The sequence below is a fragment of the Ornithodoros turicata genome, chromosome 8 (genome assembly GCF_037126465.1).
Source record: "Ornithodoros turicata isolate Travis chromosome 8, ASM3712646v1, whole genome shotgun sequence".
Classification (NCBI taxonomy): Eukaryota; Metazoa; Arthropoda; class Arachnida; order Ixodida; family Argasidae; genus Ornithodoros; species Ornithodoros turicata.
Window position 1 is genome coordinate 7,048,408 of NC_088208.1, and position 24,789 is coordinate 7,073,196.

General features: G+C 47.4%; 1 protein-coding gene across 1 annotated transcript in view; it reads right to left on the reverse strand.

Annotated features, from left to right (window-relative positions):
• Nucleotides 1-472: 472 nt before the first annotated feature.
• LOC135365885 (uncharacterized) overlaps nucleotides 473-24,789 on the reverse strand; it is a 33,618-nt gene continuing 9,301 nt past the window's right edge. Inside the window, exons 3-7 of the mRNA XM_064598569.1 lie at nucleotides 18,628-18,732; nucleotides 18,385-18,557; nucleotides 12,421-12,580; nucleotides 10,210-10,359; nucleotides 473-741 (exon numbers count right to left, since the gene is read on the reverse strand). Coding sequence (XP_064454639.1) covers nucleotides 492-741; nucleotides 10,210-10,359; nucleotides 12,421-12,580; nucleotides 18,385-18,557; nucleotides 18,628-18,732 — 838 coding nt within the window. The 3' untranslated portion in view covers nucleotides 473-491. The remainder of the gene's footprint in view (nucleotides 742-10,209; nucleotides 10,360-12,420; nucleotides 12,581-18,384; nucleotides 18,558-18,627; nucleotides 18,733-24,789) is intronic.

The window sequence follows — 24,789 nt, forward strand, 5'->3', positions numbered from 1 at the left end:
AGACAGCACATCCGGCACCGCGATTCGAACCCGGGTACCTCCCAGTTTCGACGTGGCATGGCCTACACCCTACCTACTGAACCACGCGGGCTGGTCGTCATCAGACAGGTGTAGCGGTCCGCAAGGTGTTCACGGAAACGTTTCCGAAACTGCGACATGCCAGTCACTTTTCTCCCTGACTATCCATGGCATACCCATCAGTACGCATACCTGAACTTTGATCTGACGGCTTCCTCCCAGGGGCGGATCTAGGATTTTCCCGAAAAAGGGGGGGGGGGGGGTCCGCTATGGGCAAGTGCCACGTGCATGCTGGGATTGGTCCATGGCACCCTATGTTAAAGTCTGGAATTGAGGGGGGTCTGGACCCCTGGACCCCCCCCCCCTTAGATCCGCGCCTGCTTCCTCCCGACATGCTAACGCACCCTGACGAGGACGCGTCTACAAGAAGAGTAATATTGAGGACATCTGCTCATAAAGAATTGTCTCTTCCTTTATTCGCGTGATCGTTTATTTCCACTCTTGAGTATCTCCGAGTCGTTTGTTGGCTTGCGTTTATCGAATTTTTCAATAAGCTTCCACGACTTGGGTGGGTTCACGTCAGTGTTAGGTCGTCTGCTGAGTGCTGGCAGGTTCCACCTTTCGACGTATGCCCAGTAGAAGTTGGGGGGCTTGAACAGCTGATATTTTCTCGGTTCGTCATTCGGCAGCTCATACTCTGTGCACTTCTTTTTCAAGAACGACCTGCGAATTGGGGTTATTTGTTTCTTATTCAGGAACCCAAAGGCCACGAGTGTAATTACTAGAGCGTGAATGAATATGCAGGAAAAGCTCCTGAAATACGCAATCAACTATGCACCAAAAATATCGTACATACGCGGTACAACCCTTAATAGATGCAGTGCTTATCTTTTCATTGTACACTGTTAAAACAACTTCGCCACATAGCACGCTCCTAGCCAACCACCATTCCGAATAATATCATTCTGTGTCCTGGTTTGCTCAAAACAGGAGGGAGGCGCCTATCTGGAACAAGGCAATCTATCCCAGGTAGGCGCCTCCTCCCATTTTCAACAAATCAATACACCGAATGTCATTCGGAATGATGGTTGGCTATGAGCGTGCTATGTTGTGAAGTTCTGTTTTAACAGTGTAGGAAAATAATACATCTAATGCATATTTGACAAAAGTTGAGCATGAAGTTGAGCATGAAAAGTTCAGCAGAAATCACTCGGTAAACTATAGCCGCCTTCGTTCGGGAATACACAACAAATATTACTTGAGCGACAAGTAGATTCCGTGCTACTAAAGATGTTGCTTTTCTGCAGTGCCCCGTAGTGCAACATAAAATCATTGAAAAACCTGGCCTGAGCTTGAGGAGGAAGACTCGCAGAAACAAGAGAGAAGACACGGCACACCCACCAGTAAAGTAAAATTTAATGAACAACATTAGATATGACGTCTTTTATATCCAACGGGTTGGAGAGGGTGACTATAGTCGTGTTCCACTTAAAGTGGGACTCCGCAACAAAATCACCACAACTATCATGACATAGCAGTAGCCCTTGCGGTTTCAGGGACATACATACGAAATATCGCGTTCCCAAAGTGCGCAGATTTTATTCGAACGAATTATTACAAAGTGAGCGCTTCGCCTCTGAAAGCAACGCTGCCGACGTCATCCTGCATGGAAGAATGCAAGCTTCGTAGCAGACGACAATGCCGGATGACATCACAGTACCTTCCTTCGGGCGAACCGCTGTGCGCTTTGCATGTTAGTTTCGCTTTGCTATTTTCATCCTTTACGAATTAATTACTCGCACAAAATGGATGCGAATGTTGTACTTGGCATCAAGGGAGCGGTCTGTGTTCGGTACGATGCTCACCTAATTTTTTTTTTTCGAATCCTTCCGAAGTCTCCCTTTAAGAAGGAAAAGAAATCTAGTTCGTTAGCTCTCGAAATATAACCGCGCCGCAGATGGGATGGCTGGACACACGGGAGTGGTATCCAATGCATTGCTCCGTAGACGAAAGCCTGCTGGGCGAACGCAATGCATCCTGGACAGGTCGTGGTCGCACGTCACAGCAAACGTCAAGGCACACGTGACGTTAAAGATGGCGGCGCCCGTGCTCGGCGTATGGTGAGCTCACCATACTCGGCGGCCAAACAATGCGGTTGTAACATTTGCAAACAATGCGGTTATTGTTTCTGCGCGACGTTTTGGATGTTTTTCGATCACGGTAATTATTTTTATCCGATAATATCGCAGTAAAACGCGCAGTTTTGCACATAAGGCCTCGTGCTGTTGACGACTTCCAAAGATGTGATGACGACCGCGCGTTAAAACTCACTGAACGGATGCGATGTACTTAAACTAAGGAGAAATTGGCTACCATGTTGCGGAAGAAGCACCGCTTAGTTTACGCTGGCAAAATACGTTCATCTCTTCTCGCTACGACGACGGGAATATGTCGGTAAGCGGCAAAACGACATGTAAACAAAGTCAAATGACCTCAAAATGACGTTTTCTATGACGCGCGGCCAGGACAAGATGGCAGTTTTGCCAAAACAACCCGCTTGAGGGTAGTTACAACAACGGCGGGTTTGTGTCACCCCTGTGGCTGGACACCGGGATGTCACGCTCGCTCCTCCGCGAGATAATGTAATCCATCATACTCACTCTGCTTTCGCATTAGCTGTTACGACTGGCCACATGACACTATGCGCTGCGTGGTGGCGCTGCAGTATTTCTTCTGACACAGCATCTCTGTCTCCTGGCGCGCTATTACGTGTCCTTATCTCCAGCGGCGTATGTTGTTGGCGGACTCAATTTCTTTTCCTTCTTAAGTTGAACACGACTGTAATACCCAGAGCGCGTGTTTTCATGGAAATGCATGTTTTATTTTTCTTGATATCTTTTTCGCATCTAGAAGATAAAAAACGCGTTTGGTCTTGGATGAGGACAGATTCGAAGGGCTCTATGAAGCATATAAGTGCACATTCTGCACGTTAGGTCATACTTCGTGTGAAAATGCATGCATATAGTGCATATTTTGCCGTATTTTGTTTTGCCGCATTTATTAAGGAATGGCAAGCCGTCCTTTCTGGCTGACCATTCCTCCCCCGCCGTATTTTGAGGTGGCCAGATGCGAGATCCTCCTCCACCTTTTTTTTTTTCCTCAAATGTAAAGGTCTTGCTGTATGCTTATGTTTGAGTTTGCTGTATGGGTTTGTCCCAATGTATGGGTTTGCTGTATGCTGTATGTTTGCTTAGTCTTTATGCGTCCTCTTTCTCGAATATTTTTCGACAATCTGAGGTTTCTGTGGTGAGGTTTCTCTACTTCGCCAAATACGGAGATTCGGCATGAAAGCAACTACACTAAAGCATACATCCTAGAGCCCCGTTGAAATCTCGCATGGCGTCGGAGTGCGTTCGGTAAGCGTGAGCAGCACTTCGGCCACTGTCATTTTAATCTGAAGCGAAACAGTGGGTCACTAAATGAAGGTAAAGTCGACCATTAGAAAGTCACATAGCGGCCTCTTTGCATCGAACCGTAAGACAAATACCGTAAGAAAGGCTGGGTATTCGGTGAATATGATTTTGCCCTTCAGTTGAAACATATTCCGTTTGTGTTCCGTCATGTATGCGCATGGTGTAAACGTCATCCGTGAGAACAAACGTCGTTCCTTTCTATGCGCTAGGTCCTGGTATGTCCTTTCTATGCCCGGTTGAAACGTCGCCTCCACAATAAAGAATAAGCTCAATCATGCATAATGTAAAACCCCGACAGTAGAGAGCACGAAGGGGCAGACACAACACGATGTCTTGAGACTTCTTGTTGAGACTTCGTGTTGTGTCTGTCCCTTCATGTTCCCTAGTTTTGGGGTTTTACGGTATGCATCATCTTCACCAGCTCGCTTGCTTCCTGGCCATTTTCGAGCGCCGGAGGGTAAGCGCAGCCGTTGAATCGACTCACAGCTGATACACGGTTGCGATCGAAACACGTACGACGGTCTTGGAGCATGTGACGAACTCCGATACTGTTTCTCCAGGAAACTCTGAGATTCTTGGCTGCCACTTTCCTCAGCTCCCCCTGGAACCACAGTCTGTCGCACACACTGCACACGTGGCCAAACTCGTTCGCCTCGAACGACACGGTGAAGGCGGCGCGCGATGACTCCCATCGCCACTGCGCATGGGGTTGTCTCTGGCCAGGTGCCCCCCGCCCCCTCCTCTGGATGCACTCCATCGTCCTTGTCCTGGTCGCATTCACCCCCGGACAAGTCGAAGTTGGCCTGCTGGTAGAGGGTAAGGGATGGCTGTGCGCGTCGGCAGCCGAATGCCTCGACTCTATCGCTCGTTACTAGACTTTAGGGCCTTTTGCGTTCCTATCGAGCCGCCCTTTCTTCTGATAGTCGTTTCGCTCGATTCTGATCATACTGTTACAAGCTCGCGGGGAGGGTTCGAAGGCTGATCTGTCCAAGTCCGTCAGACACAATTCTGTTCGCACCAGCGCACGTGTTCATGTCGGCCCAGTAGCCTCCTCTTTATCCACCGCAACACTATTCCCCCTGCTCCCCCGGCTGCGGTTAACGGTGGCATCCGCGCCGTGCAGAGCTGGAGTGGCGGGAACTCCTCGGTATGGTGCAAGACGGTCTGCGTGGACGACTATAGAGGACTGGGATTGTCTCGGCAGGTTGATGCTGTACATCACGTCGTTGAGCATTATAACGTTCAGCAACGTCGTTGAGCATTATTCATTATAACGTAGGGTACCTGCAAGGGGCGCTGCAATTTGGGCGATAGCCCACGTTTCCGCGTTGTATTATGTAACCAGACAGATTGGCCATCCGAAAACCAAATTCCAGACGCTCTGAAGTCATAGCGCGTCTTCATACGGCTGAAGGCTTGTTGCCCATGGTGCCCGACAAACCTGGGGAGAGTCACCAGTCGTGTGCGCAGCAGGGTTGCGGAGTTGCCACTTCGGAGTTGGAATGATTCCGGAATCATTCCAGATTTAGCAGAGCCCGGAATGGAATTGGAATGGAAAGGCGGAAACTGTCCTAGGAATGGAATGGAATGGAATAGTCTGGGTGGGCAGTTTTGGTTTCAACGTGCTGGTTTCTGCCCTCGTGCCCCTTGCACCGCACCTACACACGGTCCAGAGTGAAATAACCTTGCCTTTGTGCTTTTTCCGTGCTTGGTACGTCACGTGGTTGACTTCTTTGAGGCGACAGGCCTAAAGGACTCACTATGACCCCAGCAGCGCCCTCGGACACTCCCACCACCACGATCACGTCCAGCATCGTCATCGCCACTTCGATCATTCCCGTCATCTCTCATCGTCATCACTGATCATTGTCACCACTCATATTAGACCCCTAGCTATGGGGTAGCGTTCCACTCCTAGAGTGGAAAATCTCCCCACTTCATCATCACAATATATATGTTGTTGTTGTTGTTCCGTGCTTGGTAACGTCAATCTCCTCTGGCACTGCTGGACTTGCCGGTACGGTTAGCGGTCCTTTTCTTTTCTTGAGGGAATTAAAGGAATGGAACTGGGGTTGTCAAGCCAAGGAGTGGGGATTTATCATACCTTTTCACTCCGAGGAATTGCAAGGCATGGAATTACGACCAATTTCCATTCCTTGGAATGGAATTGGAACGGAATTGGACACCCCATTCCGCAGCACTGGTGCGCAGTGTCTGAAGGCATGTCGAGGGCGCTGGTTGCGGCCCCATTATCTGGGGTCGACGCGAGGGACAAATCGCAGGTCGCGGCTAGCAAGCATCGTTGCCGGCGTCTCCCGGGTTGCATCGTGTGATGCTGACCATGCAGTAGGGCAAAAGAAAGAAGGTAACCAGATCGTCCTAGTTATTTTTGGTTCTCGGCCAGGAAGAGGCTAATGTACTGCAGTAACGTACGGCAGAACCTCTCAACCGTCAGACTCTGGATGCAATGGCGTTGTGCGAGTCCTCGCGGTAGCAACATACCTGCACATTTCGTGGAAGACTTGTGACTCGAAGTTACGACCCTGATCTGAGTTTAGTTGCATGGGAATCCCGAAACCGTTAATAGTTACTGAACAGTTACAGTTAATAAACCGAAACATTCGGTTAATAGCGCCTCCGTCACTGAAATCGCCTCTTGGTTCGGGACTACGTACGCCTCCGGCCACTTCGTGAGGCAGCCCCTGACAACAAGGACGTACCTGTTGCCACGCGTTGTCGTTGATAAGGGCCCTAAAATGTCCAGGGCCACTCTTTCAAATGGCACCCCGGAAACACATTCGTGCAGCTTAAATCTTCTTCGGGTACGTGGTTCTTTCCGAGATACGCAGAGGTCGCAAGACCGGCACCATACCTCTACGGCCCTCCGGTATTCCAGCCAATAGTACCGTGTACGAGTCTTTGCAAGGGTCTTGTTGACTCCGAGGTGGCCTCCGGCAGGACTGCTGTGCGTCATACGTAGACCATTTCTTCTGAACACCGCAGGCAGTGTGAGTTGCCTCCCTGCAGTTCGCACGTCCGCAGATTCGAATACGCGATGCAGGAGATCGTCATGTAACTCAAGTAATCCTCATAGGGTCCAGTAACTCAAGAGTTGTTGCGAGTCCCGTGTGACGTCCGTCCACGATGGATGAGATTCATTCTTCATACAGGCATGGATAAACTCTTAAAAATGAACTTCACCACATAGCACACTCCTAGCCAACCATCATCCCGAATGACAATGTTCTCGCCCCTGATTTGCTGAAAATGGAAGGTAGAGAGAGAGAGAGAAGCTCTTTTATTGGCATCACATACAGAATTCCGACTTTCCATCAACAAAGGAACATCATCATTTACATGCGGAATGACCTTGAGGAATCAGACTCTATTCGCGTGTAACTGAGCCGTACTCAAATTGATAGCTGAAATATACGCCTACTGAGCCTATTTTGTGTCATTATGCACGGCACAGAATAGGCTCCGCATCCCCTTTTCAACAAATCAGGGGCGAGAACGTCGTCATTCGGGATGCTGGTTAGCTAGGAGCGTTCTATGTGGTGAAGTCCATTTCTAAGAGTGTAGGACCAATGTCTGGATCCGCTTCCTGCGCTCCACGCATCTCGTCGCAGGTAACTTCGCTGTCGACACGAACACATGGACAGGCACAGATGATATGCTCGCGTGATATAAGGGACCTGTGTTTGGGGGCACGCTCAGCGCAGTGGTGATCTCCGGTGCTGGCACAAAGCAACCTCGACAATGCGTCGGCATCGCTATGGTACCGCCTGCGACGGTGTTGGAGCGTGAAGTCGTACTCATTAACGTCTGGGTCCAGCGCGCGACTTGTTCTTCAGAGTTGCGGAGGTTGAGCAGCCAGTACTGCAGCGTCATCACTCCTGAGTGTGAAGTGGCACCGATAAACGTAATGATAGAAATGCTGTACTGATTTGACAACGGCCAACAATTCTTCTCTGTCACACAATAGCTGTTGTTGTTGTTGTTTTTAAGTGTTGAGAGAAGTCAGCCAATATTTGGCTTGCTACCCTTCAAAAAAAAAAAAAAAAGGACAAGGTTCATCAATAGTTCCTCTCCGGCTTCCGAAGTGCTCGGCTGGAGCATGCCACCATCGTTTCCTCGCATTCCTGCACCTGCGACAGGACGGCGCCTATGCTGGTCCGGCTAGCGTCAGTGTCAGAGATAAATGGGGCGTCCGGCAAGGGGAACGCAAGTGCAGGCGGCTTCGTTAGGCAGAATTTCTGAGCAATGAATGCTTGGTTGCAAGCGGGTGCACTCTTCAAAATGAACTTCACCGCATAGCACGCTCCTAGTCAACCATCATCTCGAATGATATCGTTATCTGCCCTGATTTGTTGAAAACGGGAGGCGTACGCCTTTTTTGTGACACTTATGCTGTTCATAATTGTCACAAAAAAGGCCTACGCCTCCCATTTTCAACAAATCAGGGCAGATAACGATATCATTCGAGATTATGGTTGGCTAGAAGCGTGCTATGCGGTGAAGTTCATTTCTAAGAGTGTGCCAAATGAAAGGTACTTGCCTTGTTGAGCAATTGGTGGAGCGGACCAGCTAATTTTGCGAAGTGTGGAACAAACGACAATAATAAGAGCAGATCCCATACTGTTAAAACAGAACTTCACCACATAGCACGCTCCTAGGCAACCATCATTCCGAATAATATCATTCTGTGTCCTGATTTGTTCAAAACAGGTGGGAGGCGCCTATCTGGGACAAGATAATCTGTCCCAGATAGGCGCCTCCTCCCATTTTCAACAAATCAAAACACAGAATGATATCATTCGGAATGATTGTTGGCTATGAGCGTGCTATGTGGGGAAGTTCTGTTTTAACAGTGCAGAGACATTCTCAGGGCGGGCTTGTCTTTTGGCACGGACCCACATGGATGCATGAAACTTGCAAGCGACACTAGTACTTGCAAAGGACACGCCAATGAAGCTTTTGAAGCTCCTGTGTCCAGCAACATCTGGCATGACTTCTTGTTGATCTCCTCGTCGATGTAAAGTCCTGAAGTTGAGTGCGCTTGACCAGAGACCCGTGTAGCTGGACGACGCCCCCTGCGCCCAGCTAATACGCGTTTCCCGACCGCGTACCACGTCTCCTGCGAAAGCCCGAGCTTCCTGTAGTGTTAGGTGACCGGAAAGGTAGACTTGGACAAGCGCAATGTAGGTGGCCCCGACCGCCGCAGTTCCAGCACGTGAGTGTCTGTACAGCATTTACCTCGCATGTCGGCGCGTCATCGTCCGATACTGGAGAGAAAGCTCTTGCTTCACCTAAGGGCGAGGCCCTGCCTTGTTCTGGACGCACACTTGGCCGTATCCACTTCTAGTGCTCGAGTTAGGACGGCCCGCAGACCACTAGGTCCCGATAACCGAACGGCATGTTGCACATCCACATCGTCTATGGCGTCGATGAAGTAGCCTATACGGACACCGTCTCTTCGACATCCTGGGCACAGTCGGCGAAAACGACTCGAACTTTCCTGTCAATACCGTAAGCGAGCTTACTCAAAGACTCCTCTGGGAGCTGGACTCGACTTCTCAGTTGTGCATGAAAGAGGTCTCGCTGGTGACGATCTCCGAGGGCTGCCGTCATGTGCGTGAAGCTCCGCTCTCGGGGTCGGACAGAGCCTGGAGGACCGAGAATGCGGAGTGACATGCTTTCTGTTCGTCTGACCACTCATTAGCATCTGCCACTACCTCGAACTGCGCCAAATAACTGCTCCACAGGATATCGCCATTGAACTTATCTGTTTTTGCGGTGGGAGCAGACCAGGTTGAAAGACGACCCAGGCCCAGGGATCCAGGTGAGTCTCCAACGCGTCTACTCACAGAGCCCAATAAAACTAACGGCGGTCGATGAATTTCATCACGGGAAGGCTCTTCAGGCTGAAGTGCCGTGGCAGGAAACTCTGTGCGGATTTGCTGTATCAGGCTGCGCATGTTCTCCTGCAATAGAGTCCACAGTTGGTACAGCGTTACGAATCCCGAGTCACCGGGCGTACACTCCGCTGGAGCATCGTCAGGAGGAGACTGCCTCCGTCGGCGAGGCGTCGGCGGAGCATTGCGGGATTAAATCGCTGGGACACTTCTTACTTCTGATCCCACTTCTGACACCAGTTGTTACAACCTCGCAGGGAGAGTTCGGAGCCTGATCTGTCCAGCCCGTCAGCCATGCTGACATTCTCGCAAAATTTTAACATTTCAACTTTGCAAATTTATAAAATTTTGGTTGTTGTTGTTGAACCCGATATCCTTAAGATGCATGTAGAACTTCTCTTTCCATTTCCTTTCTTTTCTTCTTCCTATTTCCCTTTTCTTCTCTTCTTTGCCTTCCCCTTTTTTTCTCTTCCTTTCCTTTTCTTCTCTTTTCGTCTTTTTCTTTTCCTCCTTTTCTTCCCTCATTTACTTTTTCTTTAATAGCAAGCCGACCTCCGTCTGGCTGACCTTCCTTTTCTTTTCTTAATAAACATACCCCCCCCCCCTCTCGGGCGCTTTCCAACAACACCTCGATCGGCGTCCTGGCTTCACGCATTCGTCTCTCTCGCACGCGCCCGCCACATCCAGAGATTACGTCAGCCGCCAGTACACATGTATACACTAAAGTATTGACAACAGAACTTCATCGCTTGCTGCTTTGAACATTGGCCTCTCAATTCAGAACTGCATATTAATGTACTCACATTTTCGACTTGATGCACTTCAAAGGATAAGTGTTAGCATAACACCTGGACTGTAGCACATCGTAATAGAACTGACCAAACTCTTTTGATGCTTTGCTGCTGTCGTTCAACAGACATCCGAACAACTTCTTCTCGTCGTCGCAGCTTGAACTGAAAGGATGCACAGCATTAGAAACACTGGAGCCAGACACTCGAAGTCAGAACGTGGAAAAAGCACGAATCCCCGAATATGAGTTTGAACCCACGATCTTGGGACCTGTACAAGGGGTCTCTTACTCTGCGGGACTAAATGCACTGCCACAAAAATTAGTCCCTCTAAGGTGTAAATAGAAGGAACTAAAGGAATGTCACAAAGTGGGACTGCATTTCACGCTCTGTTTTAACAGCTCTATAGTTACATAATTCATGTGCACGAATGAAAATACTTTTAATTAAAACGTGAACCGTGATATGTTGAGCGATGTAAAACCTTGCGACATGCATTGGGTCAAATTTCGCAAGAAAGAACTTATAACTATTTTTTCCTCTGTGTGCACTCTTAAAAATGAACTTCACCGTATAGCTCGCTCCTAGCCAACCATTATCTCGAATGATATCGTTATCTGCCCTGATTTGTTGAAAACGGAAGGCGTACGCCCATTTGTGACAATTATGAAGAGCATAAGTGTCACAAAAAAGGCGTACGTCCCCGTTTTCAACAAATCAGGGCAGATAACGATATCATTCGAGATGATGGTTGGCTAGGAGCGTGCTATGCGGTGAAGTTCATTTGTGGGTGAAAAGTTGTTAAGTTAGCCACGTTATGTAGCCTTATTTCATCAAATTGACGAAGAGCACATATTTACGTAGACTTTGCATTCAGGAGACCATTTCTGATGTTCTGTAATTATGTATTCGCAGTCCTCGGGAGTAAATTTCGCGGAATTGGGGACTAAAATGGGGAGTAATTAGAGCGTAGGGGATCGGAAGCTACAATTATTCTATATTTTACGCCGCTTTCTTCTTATACTGTAAGTGAGCCAAAATCGTAGTATGTGACAAGGCACAATATGCCTTGTACACTGTTAAAACAGAACTTCACCACATAGCACGCTGCTGACCAACCATCATACCGAATGATATCATTCTGTGTCATTATTTGTTCAAAACAGGGGGAGGTGCCTATCTGGGACAAGATAATCTGTCCCAGATAGGCGCCTCCTCTCATTTTCAACAAATCAATGCACAGAATGATATCATTCGGAATGACGGTTGGCTAGGAGCGTGCTATGCGGTGAAGTTCTGTTTTAACAGTGTATCTATGTATGACGTTATAGAGACCGCTAACTCTGTCGTTGAAGATATTCGTGAACCACTGTGATAGGTGACTGCACGAGTTATTTGCATATGTAACCCAGCAGCGTGCTATCAAGCCTCCAGGAATGCAGTGGCTAATTCATGTACAGAATGGCATAAATGCAGGCTAGCTGGTGGATAAATTTCATGATAGGCAAGCCTGAGCGATGGGCAAGAAACGCAAACAAATACAAACACGAAGGCTCAAAAGCAGCAAGATGTTTTTCTAATATGAAAAACTAATTCATGTACTTAGATCAGAGTTTGAAGTAACTCGTTACTGTAACTAAGTTCCTTTTTTCGGTAACTTGTAACTTAACTCGGTACTTTTGCGCCGTGGTAACTTTCAGAGGAACTAGTTTCTTTTTCAGGTAACTTTACCAAAGTAACTTATGCTAAGTTCCAAGTTACTTTTCATTCGTATTTCACTCACGTCCACATATTTTCTAGCTTTCTCTCCGGTTCTGTCATGACATCTTATGCCATAAAGAGTGATCTATCAATCAATGACAGTATTCCATCCAGGAAGTAAGAACCGCTGCCATTGAAATAAAGCTGGACCATTGTGCGCCCACAGGGACTAAGATGCAAAGCGTTTGAATTGTTGAACATGAACGAAAACGATCGAAGCGTGTTGCACTTCTCCACAGGCAACTCAAGGTCGAACTCAACTGCTTCACGCGCGCTGCACCTGTGTAGCGCTATTTTGTGTCCGAAGTAACTTGCAAGTAACTCGTTCCTTTTTTTTTAAGTAACTTCGTAACTGTGAGTTACATTTCAGGACGAAGAATTTCGATATAAACTTTTTTCACACGGTAACTTAACTCGTAACGAGTTCTTTTTGACGGGAAACTATGACGGGAATCTATGACTTACATGGCGTAAGGATATTTGTTTCTGATGCCGTCCAGTTCACCTAGGACGGGAAGTTTTCCTCCCCGCTGGTCGTGCGCTCTGCAACATTCGTCGGTGGCTCTAGCTGTCCCAAGGTCCGTAGAACTTGCAGCTTTGTTTCCCGCTCCACACCATTTGGTGCCTACGGGACGAGAACACTTTATTTGCGTGGTGATAAGCAGGGCCCGAAATTTTAGGCATTAAAAACTATGGAAATTGGCGGGCATCGAGGCCCTTAAAAATACCAAAATAGGCAACAATATGGAAAGGTAGCCACGTTAATCTGGTGCGCTCTTTGGCTTTGTTGGTGTTTCAGAATGCCCCATCAAGGAAAACATGCTTGGCGGATCCCAGGATGGGGGCGATCGCCCCCCAAAATGTCAGTTTATACATCGGATTTCCCTCTCCCCCCTCCCCCACCACGCTCTCCGACAAAGAAGCCGCCTCCCCCTCCCCCCAAACCGAGGGTCTGCATCCGTCCGTGCATACAAGCTTTGACGTCTGGTACACAGGGTTGTTTGGATTTAATCAACACGGATTTTATCCGGTGGATTTTTCGGACAATATAATCCGGATTTTTTTTTTAGACTCTGTCCAGACGTGATGCGAAAGACAATCCTAATTCAAACTCACACGGACAATTTCCGCTTTTGTTTTACTGTAGTGTTGGCTGCTTACAAAAGTTCAGGTACGGGCCACATTAATTTCTTTGTAACTGTTTAACTTGACTCTTTTAACCTTTCGAATTTAACTTTTTTTCTTCTACTTCTGCCATTTCAGGGAGAGACTTTCTTCTGCTTCCTGGAGGCATTGTAACTGAAGTACGAGAGCTAACACAGACGTGTAGCGTTTATACCATTCACCCACGCGTGCGTGGGACACTACCTTTAGGAAAACAATGAAAACTCATTCAGTGTTACTGGGATACAGGCTGTTCCATAAACCGAAACTATTAGAGGTCACCCGAAATGAAGAAGAACAGCAAAACGCATTTGTTTTTACTCTGTGTCACATTTCTAGGCTTGTCTATACTCTCCAAAAATATCCGGGTCTTATCCAAAGAAGCCCAGTGGAGAGAATTTTTTAAAAATATCCGGATTTTTTTAAACCCTGCTGGTACATCAATGCTAAGGCAGCCGGGAGACACGCTATATCGAATAATACTTTTAGTTTTCCGCCCTGGAAGATCTTGAGAGCCTCAGAGAAGTCACGTCTTATGATCAAATGTACATGAACCCCTTCAAGCATACCAATGTACTGAAGGAAACCAAACTAAAAAAAAGGGAACAAAGGCGCAAACATGCAAAAACAAGAAGCAAAATGCAGCTCTCAGCACGAGACAGAAAGCCCCACTCGTACTTACAGCTAAAAAAAAAAAAAGGCTGTTATGATGAAAGATGAAAGTCACTGAAAAGGTTAGCCAGCTGTAGGACTCGAACCCACATCTTCTGGATCGCCGGTCCAGGGCTCTACCAATTGAGCTAAGAACACGCCTTGAACGAGCCTTGAACACGCCTTCTCAGCGACTTCCAGGATGCGTCATCTGAAGGGACAAACCAGCCACTCTCTCTCACTCATCCTCCTTTCACTCTTACACTTTTGCTCACTCATACACACATTCATGATCCAGCCTCAGTATATGTCAGTTCTTTCAAGGCTGTTATGGCATCCAAAAAAGATAAAGAGAGTCTACAATCCTACAGAGTCGATAAGAAGGCAGGCAACCAAGAAAATGTCGCATTTAGGCGTTTCTAGGCATTTCTAGGCAAATGCCTCAAAATCCGGGCCCTAGTGATAAGCGGGGCGAAACAGAAGAGTTTCCGTTTATTTACTGCAATATCATTGTGATAGGTCAATATCGGTGTTGATTTTGAAATGTTCTTCCAGTGACGTAAGCACAATCAGGAGCACATCTGAAGGTGTCACATGGGTGGGTGAGAACGCCCAATTTGCTAAGACAATCAACAGGTTTTCTGTGATTTCCGTACTTCACATGCAGAGTACTATACAGGGTGTTTCAGTTAAATCCCCGGGCTAAATAATTCGCGAACCGGTGCACCAATCGAATAACTTTCTTTTTTACAAGTATCTGTCCAATACCGCCCTTAAGATGCGCACCGCGTGAATGAGCGGGAGGCGCTCATTATTTAAATAAAAATGCAAATGAGTTTCGTAAAAAAGCGTAACTTCTAAAGCAGGGCGCTGTCGGTATTAAAATGGGTACTACCCCTTTTGGGACCTTCAGTGGACACCTTTCAGAGAAAAATCTGCCACCGAAGCGGGTCATTTGTTGCAGTAATTAATTGGTTTCGGTTTACGTATTTTTGTCGCGGCTGGTCGCGGCGAAGCGCAAAAGGACGTAATTCATTGGTGTAATTCATTGGTGTAAGGACGTAATTCATTGATGGATAAGGGAGTGAAAGAGCGTCTTTTTGCGCTTCGCCGCGACCAGCCGCGACAAAAATACGTAAACCGAAACCAATTAATTACTGCAACAAACGACCCGCTTCGGTGGCAGATTTTTCTCTGAAAGGTGTCCACTGAAGGTCCCAAAAGGGGTAGTACCCATTTTAATACCGACAGCGCCCTGCTTTAGAAGTTACGCTTTTTTACGAAACTCATTTGCATTTTTATTTAAATAATGACCGCCTCCCGCTCATTCACGCGGTGCGCATCTTGTAGGCGGTATTGGACAGATACTTGTAAAAAAGAAAGTTATTCGATTGGTGCACCGGTTCGCGAATTATTTAGCCCGGGGATTTAACTGAAACACCCTGTATAGTAAGCGGACGCTGCCGTTGTTGACGTGACATGAGCAGTCACTGACAATAAGTGGCTATAAATAATTGGCCGCTAATTTTATTGAAATATTCACGCATTTTTACAGGATTCAAAATGACGCGACAGCAGATTTTGCTGTCAGATGTTTCTCTCTGTGTGTCGTTCGAGTCTACGCTTTGAAACGCCAGTACGGATTTCGGCTTCAGGAGGGAATACTTGGCTAGATACATTATTGGAGGTGATGATCGGCGATGAAGATAAAATAGCTGGTAAATGAGGACGGAGATAGTCGTTTTTGTCATTTAGAGATACGAAAATAAGCGTGGATCTTCGAGAGCGGAGGCCCAAGAAGGTCACTGTGTATCATTTTCTAGTTGCCATTTTGGTTTGTCATTGGTTATCTTCTTCCCATACGGCTGGGCGTCTTTCGCTTTTTTTTTCTTTTTTAATTGCGCGTTAGCGCCGCGAAGCAACTGTGGCTATGAGCAGTGGACAGGTGGAGAGGACAGGAGGAAGGAGTGGGAGACAGGGGGGTTAGAATGCGTCCTGGGCCGACTTCAGGGGGAACTGCGCCGACATTCGTCTAGAAAGTCTTCGGAAAACCCGGGGATAAACTTCAGACAGCACAGCCGGTGACAGGTTTCGAACCCGTGTCACCTCCCAGTCTCGGCGTGGAAGGCGATCATCCTAACCACTACACCAAGGGAGCTGGTCCTCCGACTCCCTGGAGGATCTATCTTTCTTCCTTACAGAAGGTAAAATTTGTTCTAACCACCGGACTAAACACAGACCTTCGGTGCATAATATGCTGAGGACCGATGATTATCCCGAATTACATCGTTCTATCCCCTCATTTTTTGAAAACGGATGGCGTACGCTTGGGTGCTGTTCAAGTCGAGATGGGCCGCAACGCACGCTGGGTCTTCGAACTTCCGGTTCGAAATTTCGCTCAATTGGACCTAAGCGAAACTTTATGAACTCGGCGTAAACGACAACCAAGATGAATTCGCCTGGGAACGCCTGACCGCCAAAGAAGTAACGTACTTTAACAAATACTTCGCAGGCACTTTTCTTGTGACAAAGATAATATTTCGTGACACATCCTGCATGTTTCGGTTTCGCTTCGCGTGTGCTTCGAAAATCGCGATCTTCTGCTGGGCCAAATGTTCTCTTACAACGCGGTCAAGTTGATGCTTGAGATAACAAAGATAATAACCAATATTTCAGATATTGTGCAACAAAATGTACAGCCAGTATGTTACGCAGCAACCTTCTGCACTCTGAAGATAATACATACTCACGTATTCGTTTCCTCTTAGTCGGTCAGGGAGCTCTGACTCTAGTGATATTCGATTCACATTATGAGTTGATAATGTTATCACTGCCACGCATAATTCAACATGATAGCTACACAGCACGTGACAAGAGCCTACACCCCTTAGTTCAATTTTCAGTTGCGCTGATAACATTTTTCCAAAGGCGCAGGATCCAAGGGAACGTGATACAGGTTGTCATTTTTCCTGAGAATTACTGCAGCTGTTAAGCGCCGAACACCCGCTTATTGTGACGTTAAAAACGCGCTGATGCTGTCCGACCCCAGCAGGATTTCGGACCGGAACAGTAAACGCACGTGACATTGCAACTTCCCTTACGTCATTCTGGAAGGAAGTTGCGAACCACTCATATACCTTCGCAGCAGAGCAAGCTCCTGGCAGCCAGCCATCACCTCGAATGACAACGTTCTCTCCCTTGTCCAATCAAATCAGGGGGAAAGGACGACGTCACTCGTTATGATTGTTGGCTCGGAGTGTGCTACGTGGTGAAGTTCACCACCTCGCGTGGCTCAGTGGTTAACGTTCTAGCCATGTCACGTCGAGGCTGGGAGGTACAACCGGGTTCGAATCCTGGTGCCGGTTGTGCTGTCTGCGATTTTTCCTGGGCTATCCTCGGACGGTTTCAGACATATGTCGGCACAATTCCTTTAGAAGTTGGCCCAGGACGTAATTCCCCGGGGCGTAAGTCGTGACGTTGCCCACCTCTGTGAAGCCCACAACGGCGAGCCCTTTCAACATCACCAACAACCTCATTTTTAACCGTGTCTCGTTCTGCGCCATGCTTCTTGGTCTTCAGCGCGTTGTACGGTAAGCCCCTTTTAGGAGCGACACACGCATAGGAAGAACATGCGGGTGACTAAAGGCTGAACCGCATGGCGCGAAAAACTAGCCGAAAACTGGCCGAGCCGAAATCGGGTCCGAACTTTTTTTTCATCATCGCACGCTACCGAAATACACCCCGAATTTCGGTCGAAGACTTCTGACCTTGGGGGACATCGCCTTTCAACCATCCACTTCAATGAGTTAATCCCTGTATTCATAGGGGTAGCAGACGCACACACGGCAACAGACGACCCAATTGCTACATCATCGTTGCAATGATTCTCCTTCCGGCTGAATTGCCATTGGATGCTTTTACTTTTTTTTTCTTTTTGTTGGCGTCTGTTACCATTTCGGAGGAGAAACCTGGCTTGGCCAGATCGGGCCGAATGTGGAGCAAAATTCTGTTCTCCGAAAAAAGTTCCGTCCCGAATTGGGTTCGGAAAGAATTCGGACGCTTTTGCGGCCATGCGGTTTACGCTTTACAGGGAGAGCGGGGTCGTGACACGAAGTGCCACGCGTACACGATAAAATGTGTATCGATGTATCACAGCCATCATAAGTTGTTGAAGGTGAAGATAATATTTTCGAGTGTATATATTACATTATCAAGCACATACATAAACAAGCACCCGTCACAAGTTCCGGTGCCACGAAGACTTCCGGTCCTTCCGCGACTAAGGACGCTCGGAACCAGCCACCATGCAGAATGATATCTTTCGCTTTCCTGGTAAAATGGGAAAGAACGCTTTCCTTTCCTCTTGAAAATGGGAGGCGTACGCCTCTTTGTTGCAAATTAGATTGGCATTAAAGGGCGTATACCGCTTTCTCTTTCTCTCCTCAAATCAGAAGCGATAACTGTATCAATCGGCGCGATGGTTGGCGCAGAGCGTGTTTGCTGCGATACCGGATGTCGTCTTGGCAACAAACCGGAAGCTGTGCAGAAAGGCATGTATAGTAAGATTTCTAGTAGAAAGGCGGATGTATAGTAAAATATTTCTTATCCTCTCACCTGGATATATTCCGCGGTTCTTGACCATTTTAAACAACAGAACAAACTTGCTGCTCAACGCATCTCCTAAGGTGTGGTTCTGACACCTATTCGAATGCTTCATTATCGTTGATTTGATTTGCTCGGTAATAAAGTTGTCCGGCACATAACTCAGGGCACGTTCCACCAATTCCCTGGAAAGCGGCAAAGTTTCAGAATGAAGGCAGACCTCTCCCCTGGGTGGGCAGCCACATTACGACATACTTGTGCGACAGCACGGAGCAAGTGGTTTCCTTATTCGCATTCAGCAGGACTTCACTCAGCATCTGTATCAGCAAGGTGATTATACCGAATGCTCCACCGCTACCCCTGGGATGAGAGGTAAGAACAGGAATTACAATTTTAATCGTAAATCGAGATTTTGCGTAGAAAAACAACTAGGACCATTTAACACAGTGCCGACCACACTCTTAGAAATGAACTTCACCACATAGCTATTACTAGCCAACCATCATCCCGAATGACAACTTTCTCGCCCCTGATTTGTTGAAAACGGAATGCGGAGCCTATATTGTGCCATTATGCACGGCACAGAATAGGCTCCGCCTCCCATTTTCAACAAATCAAGGGCGAGAACGTTGTCATTCAGGATGATGGTTAGCTAGGAGCGTGCTATGTGGTGAAGTTCATTTCTAGGAATGCAGGGTTGCGGAATGGCGTCCCCCATTCCGTTCCAATTCCATGAATGCAGATTTTGCGATAATTCCATTCCTTTCAATTCCTCGGAATGAAAGGGTATATGGTCGGTTCCCACTCCTGGAATGGCTTGGCAACCAATTCCGATAAAAGAAAACCCTAATAAAAGATAAATCCTCGATAAAAGAAAAGGACCGGTAACCATACTGGCAAGTCCAGCAGTGCTAGAGGAGATTGACATTACCAAGCACGGAAAAAGCACAAAGGCAAGGTTATTTCACTGTTGACAGTGTGCAGGTGTGGCGCAAAGGGTGCGAGGGCAGAAACCAGCACGTTGAAACCAAAACTGCCACCGGGGCACCCAGACCATTCCCATTCCCATTCCTAGGACAGTTTCCGCCATTCCATTCCAATTCCATTCCGGGCTCTGCTAACTCTGGAATGATTCCTGAATCATTCCACCTCCGGAGTGGCAACTCCGCAACCCTGGTGTCGACACATTTTGGCCACCAGATTGCGCTACAATCTCTACTTAACTAGTGCCGTGTATTAAAAGAGAGCCTGCCCATTAGGAGAAGCCTAAAAAAGAGGCTCGACCTGTCAGTCAAATTTCGGCGCATTTCATTGGTTACCGTTCTCCATGGAGGCTGCCATGACACCAAATTTTCTCAAAAATCGAGGATGGTGCAAGGTGTATCCAGAAAGGTAGCGCAACTCCGATAGGCCCCTGAGTCTTCAGAATGGACGCCATGGTCAGCGCCATCCATCCGCTGCGCGGACTACTACGATTGCACATAAATGACGTCAGAGATGATGTCAGCAGTACGAATAATAAGTAGCGCGTTAGCCATGGCACATTTACATTCGCACACTTTGCTTGCGTTGTGTTCCCTTTTCCGCCCCACTTCATCATCAGAATATATCTGTTCTTGATGTTGTTCCACACCCAAGAAAAAATACTAGACGAGAACACAGAAAATTAAATCACATCGTGTTTCATTAAACCTATCAATTCGAAATACATACATGTCACAGATTTTGACAACTCCAAACAGAAGGGCATCGTGATGACCACACAGGAATACTTAAGGTCCATTTCTCGCCTAGAGCTACACGTACACGTAGTGATTAGACGTTCGCATTTATTCAATGAGTAGCCATTATAGGTACATTGCAACAAAACATGACATCGTTGGTGCACAGCTGATTCCTCATAACACTCACGCTATCATGGCGGCATCTTCCATGACGAATGTTTTTTTGTTTTTTTTGCGCGACCAACAACAGGGGATACATTGTGCATTCATGTGTTCATACCTGTTAATCTTGGAGCACAGCTCCGAGATGTGAGCATCGCTTCCTGTTTAACCCAAAAAGTGTACGAACTCCGTATTGCACTGCCTGGACGCACGGCACGGATACAGAGATGCACGGATAAACATACCCACTGTCACACATGCGCAAGGGAGCAGGACACGGTAACGTACTCGGGTGGTAGATGATTTCGTATATGTGCGCGAGTGGGCAACATAAAGTTTGTTCTACATTGAAATTATGAATGACGCATTAGTACACACACAACCCATGCCCTTGTTGTAAAGTTTCCTTTGTTTACGATCGTACCTCTACTACCAACACCCAGGATCGCTCACGCCTCATGATGGTGGCTTTGCCGATGGGTCTGATTCGGTATTTTCGCTTGTTTTCGCTATCAGTTTAGACATACCTTGGATGGCGCTTGGAACAACGGAGTAGAGATTTCGAGACAAGAAATTTTCACAGACTACTTTGATTTCATACTGTGAGCATTTATCGTCATGTACGTGTCTGCAAAATCAGCTTCAACTTTCGCTCCGCCATCATTATTTACGTGGAAACGGGATGTTTCGTCGCCCCGATAGCGATACCGTCAGACACCCCTTTGTGCTGCACGCACTGCTGCAAACCCAGGCCTCTGACAGAATGTTGTTGTGGCTGGCGGATTTTCCGCGCGACAGAGCGCTCTCTGTTAGCACGCATAAAGGTCCACGCCGAAGATTGGTTTAGCTCATGGGGTACCACAAGGGAGTGTCTTAGGTGTCAACTTCCCAATTCACCCAATTATGACATCTTCTCTTCAATCTAGTAATGGCACACTCTTAAAAATGAACTTCACCGAATAGCACGCTTCTAGCCAACCATGATCTCGAATTATATCGTTATCTGCCCTGATTTGTTGAAAACGATATCATTTGAGATGATGGTTGGTTAGGAGCGTGCTATGTGCGGTGAAGTTCATTTTTAAGAGTGCAGGCCTAAAGTCCTGCGTTAGCCGAAGAGTTAAAATTTCCATTTACGCCAACGACATTTGTATTTGGTCAGTCATGCGCCGTCGTCTTCCACTTTCGTTGGATAGGATTTGCGGTATTTCACTGAAACAGGCGTGGATACTTCGGCTGAAAAAACAGCAGCGCTAGCCTTTACTAAGAAGGATATGCGCCAGTGCCAACTTTCCATTGGTAATTAGCCGCTCTGACAAGTTAAACAGCACAGATTTCTGGGCATCATCCTGTACTGCGACCTGTCCTGGAAGAAGCATGTCAACCACTTAGGCAACAAGGCCCACCGGTGGATATCTGTCATCGGTCACTTCGCTGGAGCTACGTGGAGAACGGATGAGAAGTACCTCCTGGCCCTCCATCACGCTTTTGTCCTGCATGGAGTCTCCCAGACTCAAGAACAGCGACTTCGGTGTATATTTGCGCGGAGCCTGAGGATATGTCCAGGTGTTCCGAGAGCCGCGGAAACCCGAATGGTGATAACGAAGCTCGTGAGTTACCGATAGTATCCTACGACCGATGGAAACCATTCGCCATTACATGCGCCTCAGAACGCACCACCGTCGTCATCCCCTCCTAGCAAAAACTTATCGGAGAAGCCAAAGTGCTGTCTTCACGTGTCTAATGAAAGTGAGGCCCAAGCTTCCTCCGTTCACAATCCACCAAACAGTTCCCACAATCCCTCCGTGGTCGCTTACGCTCCCCTCACTCTCCCTATCTGTCCCTGGCCTCAAGGTTTCAAATCACCAAGTGCCACCTTTAGTTCTTCAACAGTTGGCAACAGACATAATGCACCTTAAATATCCTGACCACACTGCCGTCTTCACTGATGGATCTTCCACACTTGGGGGGTGTTGGTCGTGTGCTTTTGTCGTCCCATCTGATGCAGTCGCACGTGGATATCGTCTCTCACATCGTACGTCATCAACATCGGCGGAACTCTATGCCATTCTACTCTTTCTGCAGCAGATATCCCAACTTCTTCCGCGTTCCTGGGTGGTCTACACCGATTCACGGGGTGCTCTGCAACGTGTGGCAACCATGGGGCTTCGTGAGTTGATATCCTCTACATGTGTCTACATGACGAAGGTCATCATATAGCCCTGCAGTGGATTCCATGCCACTGCGGTCTAAGAGGCAATGAGGAGGCTGACAGAGTAGCTACGGCTGCCCACTAGTCCCCGACAGCCGTGCCCATTGTGCTGTCCCGAGGTGACATAAGGACCCTACTGACTGCGTGGTTTCTAACCTTGACTCTGCAGCAATGGCGCCGGGACATCACGGCTCGCATGTATTCGGTAGACCCAAATTTGTCGTTTTCTTTCCCTGCCCGTCTATTACGCCATTTTACCTCCTTTCTGCGTAGACTCCGGCTCAATGTGGCTTTCACCCCGCAATTCTAAAGCATGATCAGATGCTGTGACACAAGTCTCTGTTCCGCGTCGTGGCGACCGCCCAGCACACTTTTATGGAATGTGCACTCTGCTGCCCGCAAAGGCGGATATTGTGTGGTGAGCTTGCCCGTATAAGCAAGAGGCCGCTCAATTTTGCTGCACTCATTGGCCCCTATGAAGATCCTGTGCTCCATCCTTTCCTTTTTTTTTCTTTTGCTTTAATAAACATATTCTCCCCCCCACCCCTACCCCGTGCTCCATCGTCGGGTTCTTCAACTGTTCGTGGACTTCCTGTCGTCCTCTGGATTGCTACAGACACCTTTAGTTCTTTCTTGCATTTTCATCCTTCTTTCGTCATCCTTGCATAATGTTCCACGTGCAATGGGGTTGGGTACCGAACAACCAAGGTGAAACACCCCATATCATCCTCAGCATTTATTGTTGTACTTGTTGTTAGGCTTAGTTATGACCGTGATCCCAAGAAAATGGGAAGAAGGACGACCCTTATGCGTAGGATTTTGCATTACACAATCGCATTTAATTTATACATATGCACATTTCTATTCATTTTTGATCCGATCTACTTACATTACGTGATTTAAATCTCCATAATGGCCTATGATACTGGCAGCCGTCTGCTACGAAAAAGCGATTGCAAAGCTCTCCTGGCCAATTACTTCTGCCAGCAATCATTTCTGCAATTGAGTCTTCCCAACATGCTTCTCTCCATGCAGACGGCGTTTATAAAAGTGGGAGAAAAATCCATCCTTTTGGTCTATCACCAGTGATATCCGTTTCAATACAAATCCATCAATTTTCTCCAAAATGGTTGCACCAAGTAAGTAAGAGTGAGGTATAAGCACTGGGTGGATGTAATAATAGACAACCGTATTTCCACCTGTGATTCGCTAGATGCCTGAAAAAGTGGGTGGAGCCTCAGGTATAGGTACGTCCCATTACTGGCCAAACTCCCCTTTAATACAACACGGCACTATAGTTAACATCCCTCGCGGAGGACGACCTGTCACGTGACTGGTACCATGCCGCCAAGTTGTTGGCCTCTTCGACCGAGATCGAGCTCGCAGCTCAGGAAACATTGCCACACGTTTCCAATCGAACGGAATTCCTCCATGGACATCTTGTGACATCCCGAATATGGCGCACGTGCTGTGTTTTCACGCCGTCTCCACAGGAAATACAAGGTGGATTTAGCAAACGTTACACATTTTGATCGCGTCATAAAAATAGAACATAATGGTTCTGACGCTTCAAACTTTGCAGACTGATAGTCATTCGCCTAAAGTTTTATTCACTTTTTTTTCTTCAAATGCTATCACTTTGTAGAAAAAAAATTTTGAAGAAAAGCAAGTTCTCACCCCATGCATTTCCTATGGTCTACAGTATATCGCCCGCAAACCGCCAGTTTTTCCCCTGCCTGCTTCACGTTCACGTCACTACGTGTAGGTGGCGCCGCCTCGAAACCCTGCATCTGATCCATCTGGTTGTTGGTCGTTCCAGAGGTTTTGGTTTAGCTCCGTCTCCATGCAGCGCCACCTATACGTGGTGATGTGAACGTGAAGCAAACACGGGGGAAAATGGCGATTTGTGGGCGGTATGGGCCATAAGAAATGCATGGGGTGCGAATTTGCTTCGCCTCTAACTTTGTTTTTCTACAAAGTGATAGCATTTGAAAACGATATGAATAAATCTTCATGCGAACTGCTACTACAGGTTTTCCCGTCCATTTTAGTCCAAGTGCCATCTCAATTAGTCCAGGTGCCATCTGAAATAATCCGAGCGCCATTCAGTTTAATCCGGGCGCCATCTGAAAAAATCCGGATGCTATTCAATTTAATCTGGGTGCCATCTGTATTAATCCACGGTGTTTTCAAGCACTATAACCGTGTACTCACACGAGGGACATCCCCGGAGAATACTCTACAGACATGTAGTGGAAGGAAAACTAAAAAGCTGCTGACAGGACTTAAGTTCTGCTGCTTCTTATGTTGAGCATGCGC